General features: G+C 36.8%; 1 protein-coding gene across 2 annotated transcripts; it reads right to left on the bottom strand.

Moving 5' to 3' along the window:
* Positions 1 to 9,475: 9,475 nt before the first annotated feature.
* LOC131166289 (DEAD-box ATP-dependent RNA helicase 35) lies at positions 9,476 to 25,853 on the bottom strand. Of its 2 annotated transcripts, XM_058124696.1 has the most exons (5): positions 25,627 to 25,843; positions 25,452 to 25,497; positions 24,729 to 24,964; positions 17,971 to 18,944; positions 9,476 to 11,010 (listed from the first exon to the last, which is right to left on the bottom strand). In XM_058124696.1, exons 4-5 carry the CDS (start codon positions 18,867 to 18,869, stop codon positions 10,146 to 10,148), a joined length of 1,764 nt encoding a protein of 587 aa, XP_057980679.1. In that variant the 5' UTR covers positions 18,870 to 18,944; positions 24,729 to 24,964; positions 25,452 to 25,497; positions 25,627 to 25,843; the 3' UTR covers positions 9,476 to 10,145. The 2 variants fall into 2 exon arrangements, with proteins under 2 accessions (XP_057980679.1, XP_057980678.1); XM_058124695.1 differs by lacking the exon at positions 25,452 to 25,497 and having other exon boundaries at positions 25,627 to 25,853.
* Between the last annotated feature and the right edge of the window lie 210 nt (positions 25,854 to 26,063).

Below are 26,063 nucleotides of genomic sequence, written 5' to 3'. Positions count from 1 at the left end.
ACCGAACATTAGGCCAAGCGACCAAACCTACGAAGGTTTGGAAAATTGCCTTGGCTCGGCCGATCGACACTTCCCATGACAAATTGAACCCTTGTATTTTTTTCAAATTCACTGTCTGTTCAGGCGACCGACCCACAGCTCTGGGCGACCAAACCTCTCGGGTTCGTGTATTTTTACCGCACAAAACAGGGGTTAATTCTTAATTAATCTTTTCAAAAATACCGGTCGTGTCCCTAACTGTAACAAATTTTGGGAAACTTATAGATACCCCTTCATTTGTCCTGATTAGTCAGATATTAGCATTTTGATTAAGAAATTCTCTCTGAAAATTTTATTGTGCTAAAACTCTCATACTCCCACACTTTCATAAGCATATTGTTAAATCTCTTTCTCACATATTATTGATTACATATTTCTTAAAAGGAGAGCATTGTGTTCTTCATTTTATTTGCAAAGTCATTGCAACTTAAGGGTTGATAGAACACTCAATCTTGTGGGCATTTTTTTTTTCATCTTTTTTTCTTTAAGCTTAGACTCTCTCTCATGCTTATATTGTTGATTTGATTTTTGAGAGTTACTTAAAGTCTTTCCCATTGTATTTCACTTATAAATATTATTTGGGAAAAACTTATTAGTGCTTTGTGAATCTTTGCATCCTTATTACAAGATTTAAAAGCTTGCATATTGTTTTTGTTTAGCAAATAATTTTTGACAAGCTTGAAAACCCTAATATCTATTGTGCTTAATGTTTGAAAAATATTTGTTGAGATGCTAGCTTAGGATTTCTAAAGATCCTTTGGGTATTCTTTTATTGAATATATTATATTGAATCAAAGGTATCACTCTCACTTATATCTCTATACACATTTATTGAGAGCTGACATATTGCTAAACCAAATCTCACTTGAGCATATATCGTTATCACGTGTGAGTGTATTTAAGCTTCATCGGTATACTTATCTACTTAGCGTAAGAAGCAAATTTTCTTGTACACAAAATATTTGATATTGTTGTATTCCTAGCATGTGTTCGTTGGAAGAGGATTCCACTAACTTGTAATGTGCACCATATTGCTTAGACTCGGTTAAGAAAGCACCGGATGGTTTAGACCCTGTTAGGAAAATAAGGTACACCTCTCTAAGGTGTGGTTGTAAAGGTTTGAGTCAGCCCTGTGAATCTAACTTGGGGTATTCCCTTGCCTAGTAAGGAAAGGGTAGTGTAATCGGTGTCGCTTCACCTGTTAAGCGAGCATTTAGTGAATCCTCTTGCTTGTGAACTTGAGGCGATAACGTAGGCAAGTTTGGCCAAACCCTGATAACATTTTTTTTGCCTATTTTTTATTTTTGCAATTTAATTCTTGCACTTGAATGTTTATGTTTTATCATTGTGTATGATTGTGAATTACTAAGCCTGCTATAGATGCTTTGAATATTTTCTTAGTTAATTGCTTGGGAAATTGAGACTGTTTAGAAAGACCCTAGGTTGTGTATTACTGATTGTGATTTGAACCTAACCTAGGAAGGAAAATTTTTAAATACCCAATTTACCCCCCACTTGGGAATACACCAATTCCAACACAACACATCATCGGCTAGACATAACCTGATAGTGGACACAACTCTCGCTTCCAACTCCTTCCAACTTACGTGGTCCATGCCTTCTGGCTTCTTCTCGTATAGACCCTTCACCATCCCTTGCTGCACCAACAAATCCTTCACCCTCCTCTGCTAAAGCCTAAAATTCCCTGTTCCATTGAACTTACCAACCTCGAACCTCACAAAAGAAATCCCAACCATTGCGAATCAATAGCTCCGATACCAATTGTTGTTCTCGACTACCTGACTCGGATACCAATTTTTATGCCAATAATCAGTGATCTGATACCAATTGTTGGTGCCGAGTGTGCACGGAATACCTCACACGAACTCTCATGAAATAACCAATGGAACAAGCAAGCAAGCACTCAATGATGAACTATTCAATCAATGAGAATCAATGAAAGTAATTACCGAAGACACAATAATTTATGTTGTTCGGCAATTTGCCTACGTCCACAGGAGCAGCGACTGTTTTCCACTATCTCAATGAAGCTTACAAAGCCAAAAAAAAAGTAACTGTCGATGGTTTGTCCTCAATCTTGCACTCCTGCAAACCTCTCATTGTTCCTTGCTTCACGATGCTTTCTCCGATGCATGTGTTCCACTCAAAATATGAGCCACATCCCCAACAACCACTTTTAGTGATCAACTCGCCCCTTTTCCCACCATCATTATTTGACACCCTAATAGGTGGTCGATTAGCTTATTTAGGTGGTCAATCTGCCGCAAAAAAATTTAAAATTTTGTGTTCTCCTCTTGTAATTATCTAGAAATTTGGAGTTTGTCATGTGTCTCAATGTTGTCACATGTCAAGCAACAATATTGGATGCTAGTGGTTAGTATTTAATGGTTATTAATTTGGAATTTGAATTTTCAAGATTCAAGTTCAACTGGATCTTTCATTCTATTTCTTTGAAGGTCTATAAAAGAACCATTTAGGGAAGAAAAAATGGCACGTCCAAATGGGGAGTAAGGAGAGGTTTTCTAAGAGTTTTGGTGAGATTAAATTGGGAGATTGATTGAAAGAAAGAAAAAGAGATAATTCATCTCATCATTAGTTTTAGGGGATTTGGGGGGTAAATTTGAAAGAAAGATAGGGGTGGCAAAACGGGTCAAAACCTAATGAATCCCAACCCATTTAATCCAAGCAACGCCGCTTGAACTTGTCGATGGCAGCTTCGACTTCTACCATCAACCCCGATACAATTGTAGATGCAATAATCTGAGACTTCGCCCTAGGCTTCCAATAATGTCTTCCCACAACAGTAAACACAAACGCTGCTGCAAGCCTTCTACCATCAAAGCCCCCTGCATAGTCTTCAACAAATCTCACAATCGACGGTTCACTTCGTTGTTTGCTAAAACACCTCATTACACAATCATGAGGGACCTTTGACATATCCCGAACATCACAATGCGTCCTTGGGTACCAAATGATAGACATTCCATATTGATTCTCCACAAAACCCCCTTGAGACGGAAAAGGAAGTCTCCCTGTGGTTACGTCCACAAAGCCACCCTAAGATAACAACAATCTCCATGCATCCCTATTCATGTGAATCATCAAACCAAGACCCTTCTTGGTTGTACCCAACTCATTACATGTCATTCACACGTAACACATACATTATTCCACTACATCCTATCACCCTCTTCCACACTGGAAGCCTCACCAAGTCACACACTTGATTCATATGTAATACCTCCATTTCATCGACCATAGCACTCATCCACGTATTTTTCCGTTTTTCATGTATTGCAACTTGAAAAATAGTGGGAACCTTGCTATTGGTTGTAATGAATGCATAAAACACCAAAACACCAAATTTATACATGAGTGGTGGTCTGATAGTGCATATGGGCCCACCATGATCCTACTGGTCTCCCGAGTTGAAACTCCCTGCAACATGACCAATGTCATCTCTATTGTGAGTCCGTTGCTCCACCTGTATCACATGCTCATTCATATCATGATATCGTTGACCCGAGATAGAACTCTCTGCATTTCTACCCTGAGTATCTAACTCCACCTGAATTACATGTTTGCTGCTACCACAGTTTTCTGGCATTTGTTTCTCTTCCTTTACCTGAGTACGCTGTCCTATGACTTTATCACCAAAAGTCATATCTTCGATCATCCATTTGTTTGCCATAAGATCACCCAACTTGCATCCACCTTTCTTATACCTCAAAAAGATGTATTATTTGTACATAACACCAAGCTTAGATCCTCCATTACTAGAATAGTGCATTAGTGGACATCCACTCACACCTGAGTAGTTTATTGCAAAACCTGCCTACAATTCACCTGCAAATCTCCCATCCAGTGATACCTTTTGCAATCAGTCACACGAGAAACAAGCCATACTCACTGACTTCACTAAGAAGTACCTTGCAAGCCTCGCATATAACCTGCCCTACTCACAAAACTTCTTGAACAAAGTGAGTGTACTCAACCCCAATGTATAACCTGAGGATCTCTCTCCTGGTTTGGTACTCCATCTCAACCACAAGTTTAACTTGGTCAACACATTAACATCAAGCTTGTGCCACATGAGATAAACCAAGACTTTTCGTGATACACCCACTAAAAACATATGTCTACCCCGTGATACTATCCTCACTGGTCCCCAAACATTTGAATACATGTAGTCACCCATATGCTTTAACTGCATATGCCATGACTCAGATTCTACGGCTGCAGCTCCACCTACAATCGTATTACCATGTAGTATATAAATATTTCCCGCTATTTTTTTTTTCTCCTTTCATCACTATCAAGTCGCCTTCGCACACTTTCATTTCCCCACTTTAAGACTGGTAACTATACCCATTACAGTATAAAGTGGCTAATGAAATAACATTCTTTCTTAGACTATGTACATGCCTTACATCATGTATGGTTCTTACAACACTATCATACATTTTGATTTTGACATTTCCAATACCAAGTATTTTTCATAAAATATCATTTTCCATCAAAACACAACCGGTATTAACTGACCTGTAGGTGTCGAACCATTTTCTGTTTGCTTTTATGTTATAAGAGCATCCGGTATCTAGGATCCAAGAATCATCGGTGAGGCACTCCAAACCCGATTAAACACATAGCATATCCCCATCACTGCATTCTGAATCTTCCTCCACTATATTTGTAGATTTTGACGAACCTTTAGACATATATCGACTTTCTAGTTTTCTCCAAACTGATGCTGGAGAGTCCTCATTTTTGACGTGATACAACACGTCATCAACCAAACAAAGTCGAATGGTTGATATTGTCGTTGCCCCCAATTCCTTCCAAGTTGCTTCATCTATGTCTTCCGGTTCAATTCCGTATAAGGCCTTCACCATGTCTTATTGAACCAAAAGATCCTTTACCCTTCTCTTCCAAGTTCCATCAAACTTGACAATGCCAAATTTTGCAGATGAAGATGCAGAGGTCATTACAACAATGCTCTGATACCAATTATTGTGAATAAACTCGAATTTGCACAACAAAAATATATATTTGTGTAAAGGATCAAACAAACAGTGCAACAATCTAAATGGTGAATATAGAATAATTCATAACCACATCAAGTAAATTAAAACAACAACAATCACAAAGACACAAGGAATTACATGGTTCGGTAATACCTATATCCACAGGAGCAAACGATAAGAATTCACTATCTTCTTGTGTAGATTACAATAGGAATACAAGAATCCTCTCATTCTCTCAACAAATATCAACCAACCCAAGACTCCCATATACAACGTATACTTTGTATATACAAGCCTCCTCGAAGGTTTTCCCCCGAAACTCAACCGTATTAATATCAATTTATTCAAAATTTGAAATCTGAATTGGGCATCCCGAGCCAAACCGTTGACTGTTACAGGGAAACCGTCGACGATTTGCCCAACTGCGCCCTGATTTCCTTCATGCTTTCCTTTATAATGTGAGTCATATTTTACAAGAATAGATCAATGCAAGGATACGACCATCTGATCTGGTCTACTTAGTCCTAGGATCTCTGAAGTCCTGGTTGAACCTCCCGTCAAGGGCAAGTGGCCTGCACATCTGATGTTATGTATTATACTGCTCATCTTGGTTTTTTGTACCATGTCAACCTCAATTTCTCATTCGCATCCTAGGTCCTTGGCTCCTCGCTCCAACACAAATGATTCAAATTACTAAAAATTTTTAATCTTCTGCAGCTTATTACGCTTCTGTTTTTGTTTTTGTTTATTTTAGTCAAGTTCTTTCACATTTTTGTTGAGCTCACTGTGACTTTTTTCTTGCCCCGGGTTTTTGCTAGTTCAGGCCTAAAAATGAAGGTGGAAGTTCCAATTGACAAATGCTCGATGGTGCTCTTCCTTGTGTTACTCAAGTTGAACTGTGAAGAGAGCACTTCAACTGCCTTCGTAGAAATGTTAAAACTGAAAGAAAGACTGTATTGTAGTTTGTTTTATTCCTTCTTTTTTTTTCACGTAAAGAATCTGGGTCAACAGTAAGGAATGAGGAGCCTATGTTTGACAATAAAATCTCAGGTTCTTTTTGAGCAGTGTCTCATCTAGTAATCTTTATCAAATTTAAATGTGATTCTAATGTATCTTAAACAATAGTCATTCTAATTAGAGCCCTCCTTGCTGATGTGTTTGGTCCCCAGGAAGATTATATTTGGAGGAGTGACAATACTGTTTCCTCCTAGTGTTGGATGTATCATCATTCAGCTGGGCTGTTGAGAAAATTGCTACATTTGAAAGAAACAGGACAGATAGGCTCTTTGATGGGTGCTCTGTGATCAGGTCCAAAGTGTAACTAATTATTTCATGTACTCTAGAGTGGGTTAAGAGCGCAATGGATTGGCATCACGAACATGTAAAAAAGACACCAATTTTATTTTATTTCATTTCATTCTTATGTCAAATTGCACGAGTTCAACATTATCTCGTTGGGGGAGATGAAAAACTCCAGTTCTTAAAAGAGGGGAAAGACCAGACTGTAATTTTCAGTTAAGGATTTAAGATAATTTGCACCAGAGGGCCTGCTAATGCAGACATGTTTACCTACTAAAAATAGTACTGACTCAGATTAGAATGGAGGCGTTTTCTGTCAAGGGCTTATCACTTCATCATAAACTGTCATTTCCTCTGGCCAACTCCGTGAAATTTCCTACCAATGGTAATGGTCCAAAGCAGACAAATTTCAAGTGAAAGCATTCTCCATTCCTACAGGTTGAACACTTTCCCATTCTCTCTATTAAAATGCAAACAGGAGAAGATTTTCAGAAGGGAGTTGGCTCTGTTCTCTGCCTCTTTAAGTCTGCAACTCTGCAACTCTTGTCAGGTAAGCAACCATCATGCGCGTTCACTATTACTACTATCGTGTTCTGCAACCAACGTCACTTAAAAGAGTTCTTATTCCTTCTTTAATGAGCTTCCCCACCAAGTTCATTCTTTGAGAAAAGATTCTGTTCCGTTTGTCATAGATCAAACTACTTGGAAGTGTATGCTGCAAACTATTTTTTTTTAAAAGAAAAAAAAATACAAAACTGTTTTCTCTTTCTTTTTCTATACTTATCTGGGTCCTCTAGATTCAATTTTTTTTTTCTTCACTTTTCTCTCCGGGTTCTTGCTTTATCTTGGTCAGTTTTTGGCTGCTCGATGTTTTACTGATGATCAACTTACTAGCTCTCTTGAGTTAGAAAAACTCACCTCTCCATGAAGAATCATTCAAGCATGAAGAATTCTAGCACTGAAAAAAACATCAGTTAGAAAGCATCTAATATTTCTTGCTCCAGATTAGGAGAAAAATCTTCGGACAATTTTATCGTCAAAGAAAGTGAAAATCCATTTCGTAAGAAAGGTGAAACAATGAGAGAAGATGAAGGACAGTTATATCAATACAAGCTGAAGGCACTGGCCTCGAGTGACAAAGAAGATTCTTCATATTTAAGAGCTTCCGGATTAATTCCGGTGGCTGAAAGAGTGTCAGTTGGCTGTTGGGGAGGCAAGGGAAGCATAAGGTAGTTCTGCAGCCTGCTGAACTGAAACAGCTTAACAGCAGGCTGCAACTGCTTGAAGAAAAAGCCAAAATGTTGAAGGCAGCATTCTTTGGGAGCATGGAAATAAGAAAAGACTTGACCAGTGAGCTTTATCAGCAGTTTAAGGTTGCGCGTGATCGTCTTGATAATGGAGTGATGGGATAAGCATCTCATGATGTGGCACTAGTCACTAAGGTAATAATAACATCTGTTTTAGAAAAGCATATGGTTTGTCTAATAATAATAAAAATAATAATACTTTTTTGGGGTTATGAAAAATTTATTTGAATGAATACAAATTTAACTATATAAATTAATTTCATGAGCAACAAGAGGGCTTGCCTTCTTCTCTCCCTCATCACAGCTTCTGGGCAACAAAATGCAGCATAAGCGCTTTGGCAAATGATAACTTGGAGGATGAGTCCGAGTCCATGGCTTGAAGAAGAGGTCAGAGCAAATCAAATATAAAACAATGAAACCTTTCTAATTTCTATGTAGGAAGTAATAGGAAATAACAGATTATTTGCACATCTATTTGTCATGTTTCTTTCTTCTGTCCTTTGGTGGATATTTAACTACTGGAATGTGTGTTGCATGAAACGGGAAGGAAGAATGGGAAGTGGTCCGTCACAACTTCTGTATCAAGAATCAAATCCATCTCATCACCACAGACCTTAGTTTAACTTTTTACCCTTACAGTAAGGTGCTAGGTTATGAATGCATTCTCAAACCAGTTGGGACAGGCATGATATTTATGTGACAAAATAACTAGTAAAACGAAACAATGCCTCTTATTTTAATTTTTATTGTAATGTTGTAAGAACAATTAGGCATGGAGAAAGAATGGGCTTCTTTAATTTCAGAAAACACTATATTTTTAGTGTTCCAACTAATTTCAAATTCTTTATTTTTCCAGCATCTAAAAGTTCAAGCCATCCCTTTTGTTGTTTTCCAATTCTCCATACAAATGTTAGAAAGCTAAAAACTAGGGTGAAATTTTTGAAATTCTTAATAAAATTAAAAATAAAAAATAAAAACTGTTCTACACAACCAAACAAACCCCAAGATTGTTTTTGAAAATATGAATTTCAAGTCTTAGATTTAGTTCTATGCAAATTTGAATGTAACTCAATACAATTTTCTAATATATATTCTCTCTAAATTCACACCAAGTTCAAATCCAACATCACAACTTCAAGCTCCCCAACTCATTCTTTAATAACAATACTTGCACCATACTAGGAGAAGTTAGGTAAACCTCATTTCCCGAGAAAAAATTTAGGCGTCCTCTTGGAACTCTTGAAGAAGTGGATTGTCCAAATCCAATAGGACAAACTGCTCAAACTCCATGTATTCAAAATGATGGAAAACAACCCTCAAGATGTGATTTGTGTTTTCTTTCAAGCCCAGAAGAGGGTGAGTCGAAGGAAGGAGAGTGGGTTGAGTAGCATGATAAATAATACAAGTCGAACAGAATATCCGAATAGCTGAATCAGGGAAGGGTAGGGGGCAGAGATCCCAACCATGGTCCGGCCAAGCTTTGATAAAAATGCATTTATCCCTGCAATCATACCAGAATTTGAAAAGTAATATACTCGGAACAACACCCCCCCTCCCCCCTATCCACAAATTCTGAAATGACTAGCTAAAATGCATAGTTTTTCGCTTTGGTTTGGCATCCCCACACTGCGCACTGAAAATTCTGATTCTGGCCCAGGACAAGGGTCTCTTCCCTTTGTAAAACCAGAAGGAACTTAATCACAGCTGCCATTCACACAAGAAATAAAGAAAAACAAAAAACAAAAAAACTGGAAAAAAAAAATAAAAAAATCCTTAAACCCGCTCTTGAGATAAACACAACCAACTGCAAAATAAACTGCAAAAATGAAATCTAGGAAAAAATACAAGGTTCAGAGAGAAGCTCAGAGCAAAACAAATACAAAACGATCGGAAATATTGCTTTCATATTTATGATTACAAGACCCACCTATCTGAAATCTGTCTCAATCTCTGCCTAGTCAAAGGTGTGGGAGCTACTCACCTACATAGTGCTGGGTCTATCAGTTTGTACCATGCCACAGAGAAGTGCCCTTTTTGAAGTAGAGAGCCTTCCTGGTCCACTTCTGTAGCCTCAAACATGGAATTTCTTTTCTGGTTTCTTCTATATCAGTTTAGAAATGAGAACCTCTAAATTCATGATTAATTTTCCACCGGTCGACACCACCAAATGGCACATAAGCTCACAAGTTTGGTTAAACGTCTGCACTTTCACAAAAAATGTGCAAGAAGCTCATAAGGAAGAAAAAGGGAGATACGAATCTTCTTGAGACTTTTCACTCCCATGGTCTTCTTGATCTGCACATTTTAGAAAATGAAGGATTACAGTAAATGGTTCTCTGCCAGTGAGTATAACTTGCCCATCTCATCTGCACAAAGTTCAATCCTTGCCTAGGCAGAGCAAACTCAGTGTAGTTGATCTACAATAATAAGAGAACATTGATATATATATATAAAATCAGATTTCCCCTCTATAACCCCCAGATCCAAAATAATCCCTCCTGGAACTTGCAATAGCCATGCTTTTCTGATGCTCTAACTTGGGGCAGTCACGAATACGGTGACCAAGCCCACCACAAAACGCACAACCCTTGACTCCACTTGCATTGGTTATTGCATCCACATCTTCCATTGGATCACTGAGTTCAGCCAAAACAGGGGGAATCCTCTGCTTCGCCTCTTGCAGAAGATGCTTCAAATCAAGAAGGGTTGTTTCACTTTGATTCTTATTTATGAAGGTTGTTGCTATACCAGTTTTGCCACATCTTCCTGTTCGCCCAATCCTATGTACATAATTTTCAATCTCTGCTGGCATGTCATAATTAATAACATGTTGGATATCAGGAAAATCCAAACCCTTAGAAGCGACATCTGTGGCAACCAAGACATCCTTCTTGCCTGCTTTGAAGGATGAGATGGCATGCTCTCTCTCTTCTTGATCCTTGCCTCCATGTATAGCCACCGCTTCAACACCCTTCAAGAGCAAATATTCATGAATGTCATCCACATCTGCCTTGTTCTCACAAAATATCAAAACAGGAGGTGCAGTCTTTTGCAGGCACTCGAGAAGGTAGACAATCTTTGCCTCTTGCTTCACGTATTCAACTTCTTGAATGACGTCAAGGTTTGCAGCTCCTGCCCTCCCCACATTAACAGTTACAGGTTTTACTAAGGCACTTCGAGCAAAATTCTGAATTTTTGTGGGCATGGTGGCTGAAAATAAAAGAGTTTGCCTCTGAGCTTTGAAATGGTCGAACACTTCTCTTATATCATCTTCAAATCCTAGATCTACAAGTCTATCTGCCTCATCCAGTGTTAAATACCTGGGAAAGAAAACAAAGTATTGCAAACGCCATCATGCATACAAACAAGTATATATGCCTACCATAACTACAAAAAATAAATTATGTAAAGGAAAGGATCCTTCACCAAATGACAATAGAATGAATCCTGACCATGTATGCAAAAATATAAAATATAAAGAATTCATAAAAGACTACACAAGTTTTACTAGTAAAAGCAAACAATTTATACAGGACTCCCTAATAATGTGTATATTATTCTGAAATATCAGTATTTCAACATGAAAGTCATAGGAAGCCAATGTAACTATTATCTCTCTTTAGTGGTTGTAACTTATTATCTCTCTTTCAAAACAAGCCTAATAATGGCAGACAGCAATTAATTGAAGCAGCAGTTGGCGCTAACCATAACAGAGACGGTAAAAGAACCAACAGTGATAATTCATGTTTCTAAGTTGATTAAGCTCAGAATTTCTCTTTGCAAAGTTTGTGAAGGGAAAATAGATCTGTAAAGTTAAACTGTACCAATTCTCCATTGAGAATGAGGTAGACAGCAAGGAAAATATCCAAGACAAAAAGAAAATAATTTTAGAACTGCTAACAAATTTTTGTGCTGAAATATTCCTCTATATTCCAAATCCAATATATTTAAGTAAAATTTTTAATAAAATAGAACTATTTCCCACAATATAATTTCCCAAGAAAATATCAAGAGAACTATTGGTATTTATGCTATTTGCCAAAGAAGAGTAGTAGGAGATAAGAGTAAAGGGGAAAAGAAAAAGACTCCATGAATATTAGTCATTGGGATTAGCAAGAGCCTCTAGACTGGTTGCCACAAACTTACTTTCTAGAACACTACAGGGCCATTTGTCATAGGTCATATTGGAAGATTTCTTGTCAAATTGCAAATATGTAAGTCCGTGAATTTCTTATCTGCAGATTTGCAAATCAGCTTTGATCTGCAACTACCAGCATCTCCCTCTCTTTCTCTGATTTTTCTTAGTCAGATTTCCTTCTCTTGAATTTCCTGATTGTTGTTGGATGTGATTGTTCTCTGCAATGTATATAAATGGATTGTTGGGACATTGATGTATTTAAAGGATTTTTCTCTGCAATGGGGATTTTTCTTTTCTGGTATCATGTATTCTGGTTGAATGGGTTTTCTCTGAAATGCAGAAGGGTCGTGAGGGGCTTTGATCTGCAATTTTTTTCTTATTCCACCTGTTCTTCAAGAAGGATCATGGGGTTTTAGATTGTTCTCCATAAAAAGCATTCTTTTCTTTTGTAAATGTTCATCTCTTTAGTTATTCTATTTTTTAGGTTCTCAAATAATTAAATAATCAATGTTTAGAGGATTAAATGGTAGATATATACATACACAGATGTTTAAAGAAGCAATACCAAACAACTTACCCTATTTAGTGTTCAGTGGTTCAAACTGACTTTAAATTTGGTTATCTGATTCAAGCTTGAACTAAAATTCAGAACTTTTAAGATATATATATATATATATCAAGAGACAAGAAAAAGAGAGTACAAGCTATGGGACTGGAAGTCATCAAAAGAGAAAAATGAAAACAAAAACAAACAAACGAAAAACTACCAAAAACTAATTAAGAGAAATCATTTTAAAACCCTTCCCGTCATAGTTAATTGAACACTGCAAATTTGCTAACTCCTGCCGGCCCTTTTTCACCTCTCTCAGACTCACCATCCCAGAACCGAAAGCCACAAACCAATCCTGTCAATAGTTGCTCAGCTTATAAATCCTTCCCGTTAATACTCCGCCGCAGGAGAAACAGGGGTAGACAAAATACCATCCCTAATCTGATCACTCACCTGCAGCTTTTTTTAATCTATTCCAATATCCTCAAAATAGGAATAACATCTAAACCTTCAAGAGGTGTCAACACATGGGTAGTATCTCCAACAGCATCTGAGGAATCTGAAGCATGCCCATATTGTTCTCGTAGCAAAATTTCTATCAAATCACTTTCATTATCAGAAACACCTCCCCATTTTCCCCCCTTGAACCTACCACCCTTACTATCCTCCTTTTCTGAAACTTTTTTCGAATCACTGCAAGCTTCCTCAATGCAACAAACCATCCATATATATTTTTGAATGTTTTAATCACCCACCAAGTATAAATCTTGGTAGGCTCAACCTTTTCCTTGTCCTTACCAGCAACAAGAGACTTTTCGTCATCCTTATCTCCCATAATAGCATTTCCTTCTCTCTGCTCCTTATCCATATTCAAACCTTCAGCACCTTGCATACACAACTTGTTAGCCAAGTTCTGCTTTCCTGATCCCAGGATGCATTCCCACACTCACCAGCTACCAGCAATTGATTACTGTATAACCCCACACCGAGAACATCTCTCCCCTCCTCTCCTTTCCCTCACTGTTGGCAACATTGGGCAGATCCTAAAGAGGTCTCTTCACACAATTCCCTTCCATGTGAGAAGGACCAGCATGGCCTCTTCCCCCTGAGTGCACCATCCCTGAGAGTGAAATAAAAGAGCCTGTATGCTTCCAGATCATTACGCCTTTTTTGTCTATTTCAAACCCCCCCCCCCCCCTTTCACGCAATTCCCTTCCATGTAAGAAGGACCAGCATGGCCTCTTCCCCCTGACTGCACCATCCCTGAGAGAGAAATACAAGAGCCTGTATGCTTCCAGATCATTATGCCTTTTTTGTCCATTTCAACACACTCCCCCCCCCCCCCCGGCGCGGGGGTTGCGTTAAATGATTTCCCCTGCAACTTGCATCAAAATGAGTTCCACTCTAGGCCTTGGAAAGGCTAACTGGGCAGTTATCTCATTCGCGTGAGGTATGCATGGGTTGCAGGACTGCTCACTAAAGGGCTTGCTTTGGATCTTACATTATATTGGGCCTGGTCATGACACAATCTCTGCTGGCCCACTGTGCATTTAAATTCCCCTAAAAACCTCTGGCCCGCTCCATCCCATCATCATCCCATGACCTCCCTTCATAGAAACCCTAGTCACACAGGAGCAAGCCCTGTAATTCCCATGCGCATATCATTGTCTGCAAACACTTAACTACCAATCTGCTCCACTTGTGACTGTCTACCCTGCATCTCACACAAAGTTGTTTTTGATATGCCATCACAAACTCAACCTGCAAAGGAGCTTTTTGTTCTCAATATTGACCTGCTTATCAATGTTCTTGCTGCATACCTGACTGTGTCAGAAATCATTCAGCCAATGAAGGGGATTCTTGCACAAATTTGTTCCATCTGCCTCCTCTAGAACCACTTGATATAAACATCAGAGAACCACTTGATATAAACATCAGAGAACCACTTTACCGCCACTGAGGAGTTCCTCACCCAACTATTCTGAACTCACTATGTTTGAGAACAAAGAGAAACTCCTCCCCCCCGGCCCACCCTTCCTCGAGTTTATCCAATCTCAGACCAAAGGATTTCCTGCTGATCTGGATTGATTGTCGCCTAGTGGCTAACCCTGTCATAGTATCATGCCATACAACAGCCATGGCAGTTAATATCAGAAAAGAGCTATGAGATAGATAACGAGAGGAGCCATCCTCCCTAGAACAGCCAAAACACTTAACACTTAATTTTATCAAACGAAGCCCTAGTTTATCTTGAATTCCCATGTGAATTCAAATTAATGGAACAAAAATATCACAACCATTCACTGCTCCAAGATGAAGTGGCCCTTGTTGTTGTTGTTGTTGCGTAGATATGTACACTAAGAATATACACAATCTTATTGAAATAAGAATCAAAACTCAAGTTCCTCTAAAAACTTTATTCCTAGGAATCTTCACGAGTGAACCAAATAGAAATATTCCAATGAGCAAGTTGATCGGCTTTTGAAAATCATAGCATTCCTTTCTACCCACAAGTTCTATAGGATGGCAAAAACAACCACACACCATTTCTGTTCTTTGCAAAACCCCAGAAATTAACCAAAAGAAAGTCTCTCACCTTTCCCGGAGCTACCCACTCTTCCCCCACTAGAGAAAAAAGAACATTCCAAAGGTGTAATGCACAAAAAGATGAGCGTTTGATTCGTTCTTTCACAACACGAGACACATATCAGGACTAAAAGCCTTAGAGGGTCTTCTCCTTTGAAGCAGATCAAGCGTGTTAATCCTTTCCAAGCAGTTCCAAGGAAAAAGATTAGGGTTATGGATTTTCAAAAGGTGACATAGGAAAGATTTCAAAAGTAAAAAATATACTTGAAAACTCCCCCTCCCCCACTCTCTCATCCTTGCTAGATGAGGGTGCGACTGTGCAAGCTGATCCAACAAGGAAATAAGGAATACAAGAGCTCATCAACCTCTTGTTCATTACGGTTCCTAAGAAAATGGAAACCCCAAGGACCCCCCTAAAAAAAAATAAAGGAGCTGATAGTAGCAGCATTATGAAGTGATGAAAGCTTATAAACATCTTCCCAGAATCAGACTTTTCTGCCATCACCCACTTTGAATTGAATAAGAGGAAAGAACAGACTACCCGAGAGACAAATTTCCAGGGGCATGCGTGAGATATGATGTCACTAATCTGTCTCCCACCCATTCCGTTTGATCCTGTACTTACTCTTAATCACCTTATGCCATGAGTATTCAGCTTGCAGAGGGAACCTCGAAAGCCATTTACCTGTAAGGGAGATGTTCTTGGATACCATGATCCCAACACCCAGCCTCCCTCAGACTTAGGTTTGCTAACCATGTCCCAGTTGACTAGATGGTCTCTCCTACCCATGGTTTTAAAAACAAGACCAGATCAGCCAGTCCAACCCGGTTGGATTGGAACCAGTCAATTCCCTGGCCCAAGCATATAGGGCTTAAACCAGATATAGAGTGAATCGGTATCAACCCGTTCAAACCCGGGCAACTCGGCCTAGCCCGATCAAACCCAGCGAGTTGACTGGGTCGACCCAAGTTTCAATAAAATGCTAAAATGTGGGATTTAGGAGGTGCTTGGAATAGAACCCAGGACCTCATGCACGTAGGAACACTTATTTATCATGGAAGCCAAATTTGTTTCGTGCTTTAGGAGCATATGTATGTACAAATAAAATTATATGTAAAAAAAATAGAGAACTTATAAAAGTTTAAAATCTTTTACCTTAAAGTCATCGTTTGAAACTTGAAAATATTAATAGAAATAATAAAAAAGAAAACAATGTGTAGTGAATCAATTAAACAAAATTTTTATTTTGCACATCATTAACTTTATTTTTTCTTAATTTTAAATAAATATTTATAAAAAATAATAACAAAAAATGAATTTTTTACTTATTTTTTTCTTCAAAATAAAGTTCTAAATCCAGAAAAAAATGATAATAATTATTAATATTAATATCATTATTAAAATCTCGTTGTAGTGACACACATATAAATATGTATATATATATATATATATTACCAGTTTGACCAGTGGTTTGACCTGCTGGTCTGACTGGTTGAACCAACCTAGTCGGGTTAATCACCAGTTCGGGTTTTAAAACCATGCTCCTACCCTCCCCAAGACCCAACCAAAGGAACTCATGCAGCAACCTCTCTAAAGATTGGAAACTTGAGAAGGAAGGGACCCTAAACAAGTGGCTTGGCCCCAAGAGAGCAATAAGCTCTCTCCAACCCTCGAATTTACTAGCCACCTTTTCCAAGACAGGACCCCGAAAGGCTTTCGGAGTTTGGGTTACCTCCAGAAGGGAGGCGAGATAGGTTATGGTCCACTGAAGGGATTCGCATCCTTCAGTTCTTAAAATTCTGAAGTTCCTCTATGTTGATAAGTTGATCTTAATATCTGAGATATCCTCAAAGATTTTGAGCAACCAAAAGGAATTCTTAGGAATCTTCACAAACGAACCAAGTAGAAATATTCCCATGAGACAATAATCTTACTCTTGGGCATAGCACACCCTGAAAAGTGGTAGTGGCCATTTACAATAACCCAAGCTAAGTGCCCCCTATGATATGAAAAGTTCATTCAAATAAATGTTGCCAAAAAGAAGACACAATATGAGACATGAGATAGTATTAAACTCATAATTGAAAAAGCAAAATAATAAATAGGACTCTAATAGATATGTAGGAAAAGTTTTGTATGATGGCATAAATGGTTGAATAAACAAAGGACCCAAACACAAGTATCTTTATATACAGTACTTTACAGTGTAAAATGTTAAGCTCTGAGAAAGTTGCATAAAAAAAAACACACATTGATGAAAAGATGAAGTGTGAGTCTACACATGGAGAAATATATATATATATATATATATATATATATATGTGTGTGTGTGTGTGTGTGTATTGAAGAGAATAGAGTCCAGTGAGATGAGGAGAAAGTCATGAACTGACAGCATCATCAATTAAAGAAATAAGAACCCAACCTGGATCTTTCTTATCACAGAATCCTATACGGTAAGATTAGCACCCAGATCATATATTTTGGTAGATGAAAAACACCGGAAAATCTAAGTTCATGGCCAATGTCCTAACAATAAACTTAGGTATTTTTGGGATGTTTGTAGTTTGTATAGCATATGTTTCTGTGTTTCGATTTGTATGCCTTGTTTGTTTTCATTTTCCGCACGGCCTCCCCAGGGGGGGGGGGGGGAAGAGAGAACAAATTATATCCAGAGAATATTTCCACACGTTGAGAAATAAAACATGCATTGCCAAATGTACTTCGTGTGGTCAATGTTCATATATGTGGTAATAAAAACCAAAACAACATGAACCATAATGTTCCCAAGGACACCTACACAGCAAACCAATGCATTTCTAGTACAATCCTGATTTTCTGTGAATGGAAAAATCCTTGATAAACATTATCTTTCTTTTCATCCATCATTGAGAAATTTTTTTTTTTCCTGATAAGCATGTGCATAATTAACTTTATTGCAGGAAAAAAATTTGAAATTTATTCTAAATCACTAGATGAAATGAAATGTTGAAATTTATAGTCATTACCTGCAATTGTCAAGGCTCATCTTCTTCTTCGCGAGTACGTCCTTCAACCTACCAGGGGTCGCAACCACAATATGAACACCCTTCTTCACAACCTCTAATTGTGACCTCATATCAACCCCCCCAATGCAAAGCAGTGGTCTTAATTCAGGATATCCATGCTCCCTCAATGGAATCAAAAATTGCTCCACAACTTCATATGTTTGTCTAGCAAGTTCTCTTGAAGGGCAAACCACCAACCCAAATGGCCCTTCTCCTGGAAGAATGGGCATTGTCACTTCCTCTTGCAATGCCACCATAATCAATGGTAACACAAATACCAGTGTTTTCCCCGAGCCAGTAAATGCAATCCCAATCATATCCCTCCCAGATAAAATGACTGGAAGCCCTTGCACCTGAATAGGAGTCGGTTGGACAATCCCTTTGGCTTTCAACTTCTTCAAAATTGGTTCTGGAAATCTCATATCCCTAAAATTCTTTATAGGTGGGGGAATGTCTTCACCATCAACAATGATATGCCATTGCTTTCTGATTGATTCACACTCCTTCCTTGACATTCTTCGAATTGGCAATGGTGCCTTCCATCCTGTAAACAATGGGTCAGTATAAGTAATTCCCTTGGCCAATTCACGAACAGACATAAGGGTTTTCCTATCTGATAAGTGTTCAATCATCTCCTTCTCTTGCTGCACAATCTGCTCCGTAGGACTGATCTCAGGGATATCACGCTTCAGTTGTGATGCCTTCACAAGCAAGCTCGGCTTAACTTCAGCAACTTTTAATTTCTCAGCCTCATCTTCTATGGCGGAAGCTTTCCCCTTGTACTGAAGTATTTTCTGTGCCTCCATCGCCCTCCGCTTATTGACAGGAATATAATCCTGGTAATCGTCATCCTCTTCCATATTGAAGGTTCCAGCAGCACCCAAATTCCTAAAAGTGGTTTTAAACTGTACTTTGTGGGCTAATAGTCAAAACACCTGAAGAACATACAAGAAAACTCAACTGAAATCAGATAAAAATAATTAATCAAAAGAATAAGCACATCAATATGGTAAAATCTAAACTCTAAAGCATCTTGAACCTTTAAGAACTACAACAACAAGAAGAAGCCTTTAAGTCCCACTAGGGGGGGGTCAGCCATATGAATCCTTTTCAACCAATTCACCTGATCGAGAGCATTTTCTTCTACTAGATTAAGAGCTATTAAATCCTTCCTCACTACCTCATTCCAAGTTATTTTAGGTCTATCCCTACCCCTTTTCATGGAAAAAATAATAACTAACTCCCTCCTCTTCATAGCTGCAAAACTAGATTTGCATTTAAAATGCAGAAACCATCTAGGCCACCCTTCCTTAATCTTGTCTTCACCAGTGCAATTCCTAGATTATTACGTGGAAAAAGGTTTTGAAGTTTGAAATTGAAATCCTACAATTTTGGAATTTTTTTGATCAAAAATCAATTTTTAACCCTTTTTCAATTGTTTGAAAAATTTTGGGGAAGAGAGTTAACAACCAAATTTTGATTAGAGAGGCTAAAACTATCTACATATGGGTAATATTCAAACATATAAATTCTTATATTTTTTTAGGGAGGAAAAAAGCATTTGTTATAAGTTATTATATTTTTCTCTATTTTTTGGGAAATTAAAGGGCTTTCAATATTTATATGCATATATCATGACATTTTATATATATTTTTTTCTTAAACAAGGGTGGGAATATATTCATTGAGCAATTTTCTTTGAGGAATATTATATTATAATTGCTTAGATTTTAATACTAATTTTTTAAGTAATTAAGTAAGTTAAAATGAAAAAAATAGAAAAATTAAGAAAAAATAAAAATTAATGGTAAAAAAATATAAGATTATTTTATGTGGTCAAAGAGTCTTATCCAAGAATTTTCTCTTTTATTGGAGGCATTTAGGTACGATCATATCCCACAGGAAAAAATAAAAAATAGAAAAGAAAACAAAAAATGAAAAGAAAAAATACTAAAAAGTAAAAAATTCCTAAAAATTAGGGAAAATGTCTAGGGAGAGTGAAGTCCACTCTCACTACTAAGAGATTGAATCTCACCCACTGGCCATTTTTGGCCTATTTTTTACTTTTTTGATATTTTTCTCAAATTCTTCGTTGAGTTCATGCAACCCCAACTAGTTTGAGGTATTTACCCCTTTCTATTAAGGGAAATGATTTTTTAAAGGTTGAAAGGTCATTTTCGCCTCATCTCCCTCTTCTCTTTTTGGTTATAAATTGACCCATTAGGGGCATGCTCTGGCAAGCATTCTCTCAATATTCTCTGCCCCATTCTCCTCCCTACCTTCACTCCTAGCACCCCCCTCTCATTCTCTCAAATAGAGAGAGAGAGAGAGAGTGAAAAAAAAAATAGAGAAGGAGAGGAAAGGAAGAGAAATATTGTGTGGGGGAAGGAGAACTTCTTTATTCTTGAAGTTCTCAGTCTTCCACACTTTTCAATTTCATTTAACATGAACAAGATCATCAATTTTTTCATTTAAGAAAGTGAGAAAAAGTGAAAGAAAGTGAGAGAAAGTGAGGAAAAGTGAAAGAAAGTGAGAGGAAAGTGTGAGGAAGATTGAGTTGGGGAAGATAATTTCTCTATACTTGAAGTTCTCACTCGTCCACTCTTTCCAATCTCATTTTCCATAATAAGAAATCAATTGTCAACAAAAAGGAAAATGAGAACATAGGAAAGAGATTGAAGGTATAGTATTTGCTTCCTACTCTCCTTTTTTTTTCTTCTTCTTTCCTTTGTTATATCCTCTTCTACACTTTGCTCCTTATCTCTTGACATTAAATATTATCACTTTTTTTTTTTTTTGTTAAATACCCATGAACTAAAAATATGCATAATATGAAGTGAAGTGATTGAAAGACGATCTTTATGGAACAAGCTAATTTGTTGCCTTATATCACTTTATAGTCTTGCACTGGGTTCATTTATTTGATTTTGGGAGCCCAAGATATTTTGTTTTAAAGGCCTTGAGTATGTTTATTTAAAGGTTAATTTTGTGCACTTAAGACTCGTTTTGTAAGAGAAATTATTCCCACCCAACCAAAAGGTGCACATGGGGTGAGTACACGACAGCCTCTTAGTTTGACCATACTTTGATCATCTCCCACTTTCTCCCCACTTTCAACTATCTAACAAATGATATAACTCCAAGAATCTACTTTTTGATGGTTTTGGACGTTCACTATTTAAACCTTTCAAAATAATGTTATAACCAATTTTATCTAAATTGGCAGCATGAACTGCACCCCTTGTGGACAAATTTGTGACTCAGCTTTGGACTCATATTTTGAACTCATTTGATTGAAAATTGTGAACGTCCACCTATCATTTTTAAGAACCATGAGTCTAGTTTCTAAAGGTGTTACTTTGGTATCAATTGAAGCCATTTGGAGGAAGTTATTAGATACTGTGCATATTATTATTATTTTTTTGATTCGGTGCCAAATCCCTCCAAACTTGTATGTTGCCAAAATTTAGAAGTAAAACAGAATATCAAGCTGTATCTTATGATAGATTCACAGTGCATTAGGACATAAATGGATGGAATTAGGAACCCTAATATCAAAGGTATGATTTTTAAATGATGCTACTTTTCTAAAGGATAATGTACAATTCATCTACTTTAATTAATGGATCGTTAATGAACAAAATATTTTATTTCCTTTTATGTAATAATAAATCAACACTATTTCACTTGAAATACTATATTTTATAATTTATTTTATATATGAATGCATGACTTGTGAACATACGAGTTTGTGCACACATGTATATATATGCACATAAATAAATACACATTTATACACATTCATTCATGGATACGTACATACATAGACATGCACATACAAGTATGCATGCATGCGAAGATATATATACATGTTGGTGCACAAATACACGTGTGTTGTCCACAGTTGGAGGTGATCAATTAGCAACTGAAATGTGTGCATTTGGAGAAATGTGCATTTCAAGGAAAAGTGCAATTGGAATATACACATTTGCAACATGTGCACATACAAGAGCATGTGCGTGCGCAAATGCATCCATTTGTGTATCTTGTGTGCACACACATATACTAGCATATGAAAAGTATTAAGTACGTAAGTCAAAGAAAAAGGCTAAAAAACATAATTTGTTAATAGTGACAAGGTGTCTTTTACAAATGAGCAATTCATTTAGTAACTTGGGTTCACTGCATTTTTACCTACCTTCTATTTCCCTTTTTTTTTTTATCTGTTTGAATATGTTCACTTTCTAGTGAAATTGCATCTCAAAATTAATGAATATGCCATTACAAGTTTAAATAAAAGGGAAAAAGAAAAAGGAAAAATCATAAGAGGTTTAGGTGAGTCCAAAGGAAGATACTCAAATAGTAAAGAAAATTGGTGGTGGGATAAAGAAGTCCAAAAAGTCGTTAAGACAAAAAGGAATTGGTATAAAATATAGCAAAACATTGGAGAAATATAGAAAATCTTGAAAAATATAAAAAAAGTGAGAAAAAATGCAAAAAAAGAAAAAAACACTATTAGTGAAGCTAAACATGGAGCTTGTTATACTTTATATACTAGACTCGATACAAAAGAAGGAGAAAAAGACATTTATAAATTTGCTAGAACTAGAAAAAGAAAATGCAAAGATTTAGGTGATGTAAAATGTATAAAGGACGAGAATGATAATTTCTTAATTAAAGAAGATGACATAAAAGAGAGGTTTGGCAAAGATACTTTGATAAGTTTTTTAATGAAAACCAAAATGAAAGATTGAACTTGGAAGTGACAAATGAGGAGAAGACTAAGAGTAGGAGTTTTATTCAAAAAATTTGAGTCCTAAATGGGAAATTCTATAGGGCCAGAAAAAAATACTAATTGAAGTTTGTTTAGGGGATAATGGAAATATTTTGTTAACTAATATATTCAATACTATTACAAAAAACAAGAAAATGCCAGAAGAATGGAGGAAAAGTACATTAGTGCCTTTATACAAAAACAAAGGAGATATTCAAAACTATAATGACTATCGTGGAATTAAGATTATGAGTCAAGAAATTTAATGGAAAAGTTTAGGGAAAATAAGAGGGACTTGCATATGGTTTTTATTGACCTAAAGAAAGCATATAATAAAGTAGCTAGGGAAGTTCTTTCGTAGGTCTTAGAAAAAAAAAAAAAGGTATGCAGTAAATATACTAAAGTCATTAAGGATATGTATGATAGAATAGTGACTAGCGTTAGGATTGTAGGAGGGGAATCTAGAGATTTTCCAATCACAATAGGTACACATCAAGGTTGCACTTTGAGTCCTTATTTTTTTACTTTAGTAATTGATGAACTTACTAGGAATAACCAAAATGAAATCTCTTGGTTTATATTGTTTGCAGATGATATTATGTTGATTGATGATAGTAAGAGTGGAGTGGAATCTAAGCTAGAACTCTAGAGAGTCACATTAGAGTCTAAAGCATTTAGGATAAGTAAGAATAAGATAGAATATATGAAATGTAATTTCAGTAATGTAAGAAGTAGCAATGGAGAGAATATTAAACTTCATAAGTAAGAGATTAATGCCACTAATAGATTTAGATATCTTGGAACTATTATGCAAGCGGAAGGGGAAATTGAAGAAGATGTAGTACATAGAATTAAAACAAGTTGGGTAAAATGGAGGAGTGTGTTAGGCATGTTGTGATCGTAGAATACTCTTAAAATTAAAAGGAAAATTTTATAAGACGGCTATAAGGCCTGCTATTCTTTATGGTTCAGAATGTTGGGCAACTAAGAAACATGTACAAAGAGTATAAGTTGTTGAAATGCGAATGTTAAGGTGGGCATATCATTAAAAGATAAAGTAAGAAATAAGCATATAGGCAATAATTTAGGCGTAGCACCGGTTGAAGACAAGATATGGGGGGCGGCTTAGATAGTTTGGACATTTGAAATGCAGACCTAATAAAGCACCTGTGAAGAGGAGTGACTTAGTTATTGTTTATGGCATAAAAAGGGGTAGAGGTAGGTCTAAAATAACTTGGAATGAGATAGGGAGGAAGGATTTACTAGCCCTTAATCTAATAGAGGAAAACGCTCTCGATCAGGTGTATTGGCAAAAAAGGATTCATGTAGCCAACCCCACTTAGTGGGACTTGAGGCTTGCTATTGTCGTCGTCGTTGTTGTTGTATAGGAAACCTCCTAGTGGTTTAAGCAAGAAAACAATGATCCTCTCTTACATCTATTATGATAAGTAAACCTCATCGCAGTTTTGAAATGATAGAAAAGTGTAGTTATATCCACCTTTGTGTTACTAAAAGTGGAAAGACCAATGACCTACACATATTTAATCAAAACATAGTGTGTGTAATATCATGAGGCTATTGAATACTCAGTGGGTCTATAAATATTTATAACCATTTAAAGGTATTTTTCCAGACAGAAAAAAATTGACATGGTTTTTTGGTGGTTCAAAGAAATGAATTATTTGCTTAAAGGGCTTTCTTCTATAACTCTAACACATGCTTTAAATATATTGATTAACATATTAAAAAAAAAAAAACCTAATAAGAGTTACACTTTGCATAATTTTAGAAACCATTAGAGGCTTTGGGCAGCACCCCTGCTGCTCCTGGTTCCTTATAAATATCAGTCCATTCAAATTTTAAAGGACTCTCTTGAGTGGGCAGAACTAAGACCCTGCTGAAATCAAAAGCAAATAGAGAAGTAATTAGAGAAGAGAGAGATTACCTTGCCCAAAGGACGAATTAACCAAGGCTAAAGAGAAGTCAGAATTCAGGAGAAACTTCTCACAGAAGAGAGAATAAAACAGTAATCCTGAAGCTTAAAGCAAAATCCAGAGGAGAAGGGTGCTCGGCTGCATACAAGGCGCTGAATCCACCATCAGAGCCTAGTACTCCTCAAAATCAGGTGCCAATCCCATCTTATTCTCAGTTTACGTGTGTTTATTCTCTCTAGGATAACATCTGCAATATGTGTTATGGTTTAAAAGCCAAATTGAATGCCAAAAATGAAATCAGATTTAAACTGTGAATTGAAATTGCAGTATGAGGTTGAAAATCAGTAATGTGAGTCTGGAAATCAGTCTGTAAATCATTTGCAGTGTGAGGTTCAAAATCAGTTTGTAATGTGAGTTTGGGAACCAGTCTTAAAATCATTTGGCAGTATCTGACTGGAATTAGTTGTGGAATCATTTTGGAGCTAGGGTTGAAAAATCATTTCAGAGAATTATTTTGAGTGTGAAATTAGAAACTGGCCTAAATATTTCGTGCACTATATAGAAAATCAGTTTCAAAATGGGGGTGTATGTGTGTTAGGAGACTGAATCCACATTGAGAAATGAAGGACAGTCTGAATTGAAAACCTGCCTGTGTAATAATCAATGTAAGCTTTTAGATTAAACTGAAATCCATTTGTACAGCAAATTGAAAATGCAGAAGTAGAATGTTGAACCTCTGTTGTGATTGAAGATTAAAATCCAACAAAATCAGCCCATGTTCTGCAGTATCAAATTGGGTTTAAATGTTGATATTATTAGAAAATTATATTTAATTGAAGAAAATACCAGTTTATGAGGCTGAGAGTGACTTTCTAAAGAAGAAGAAGAAGAAGAAGAAAGGAGAACTACCTGTGGGTGTGGGGGGTGGGGGGAGTGGGAGCCAACGGCACCAGCACCTCCGAGGCGCTGCTATGGCGGCAGAGTGAGCATGCGGCTCACACACAAACCTCGCCAGAGAGAGGCAGCACAGTGGCGACGGCAGGGGATCCTAGGGTTCCTCGCGACACCGAGCTAGGGAGAAATAGGCGCACCAGAATGGGTCAGTGGGCATGCTTGGATCAGTCATAAATTGGATTGAATAAATTATAACATATAATAATATATTTATTTTAATTTTTTCTTTAAAATTTCACCAAATATGATTAATTTAAGAAAAAAAAAACAACGCTCATTTATTTTTTTCTCACTAATATCTTAACATTTGTGAGCTAATAATACTTATTTATTATTTAATTTAATTTTCTCTTCAATATTTTTTCTAAAAAAAGTGAATTAAAATTTAAAAA

The sequence above is a fragment of the Malania oleifera genome, chromosome 10 (genome assembly GCF_029873635.1).
Source record: "Malania oleifera isolate guangnan ecotype guangnan chromosome 10, ASM2987363v1, whole genome shotgun sequence".
Taxonomy (NCBI): Eukaryota; Viridiplantae; Streptophyta; class Magnoliopsida; order Santalales; family Ximeniaceae; genus Malania; species Malania oleifera.
The sequence above is the reverse complement of the archived record's forward strand: the minus strand, read 5'-3'. Positions and strand labels throughout refer to the sequence as shown.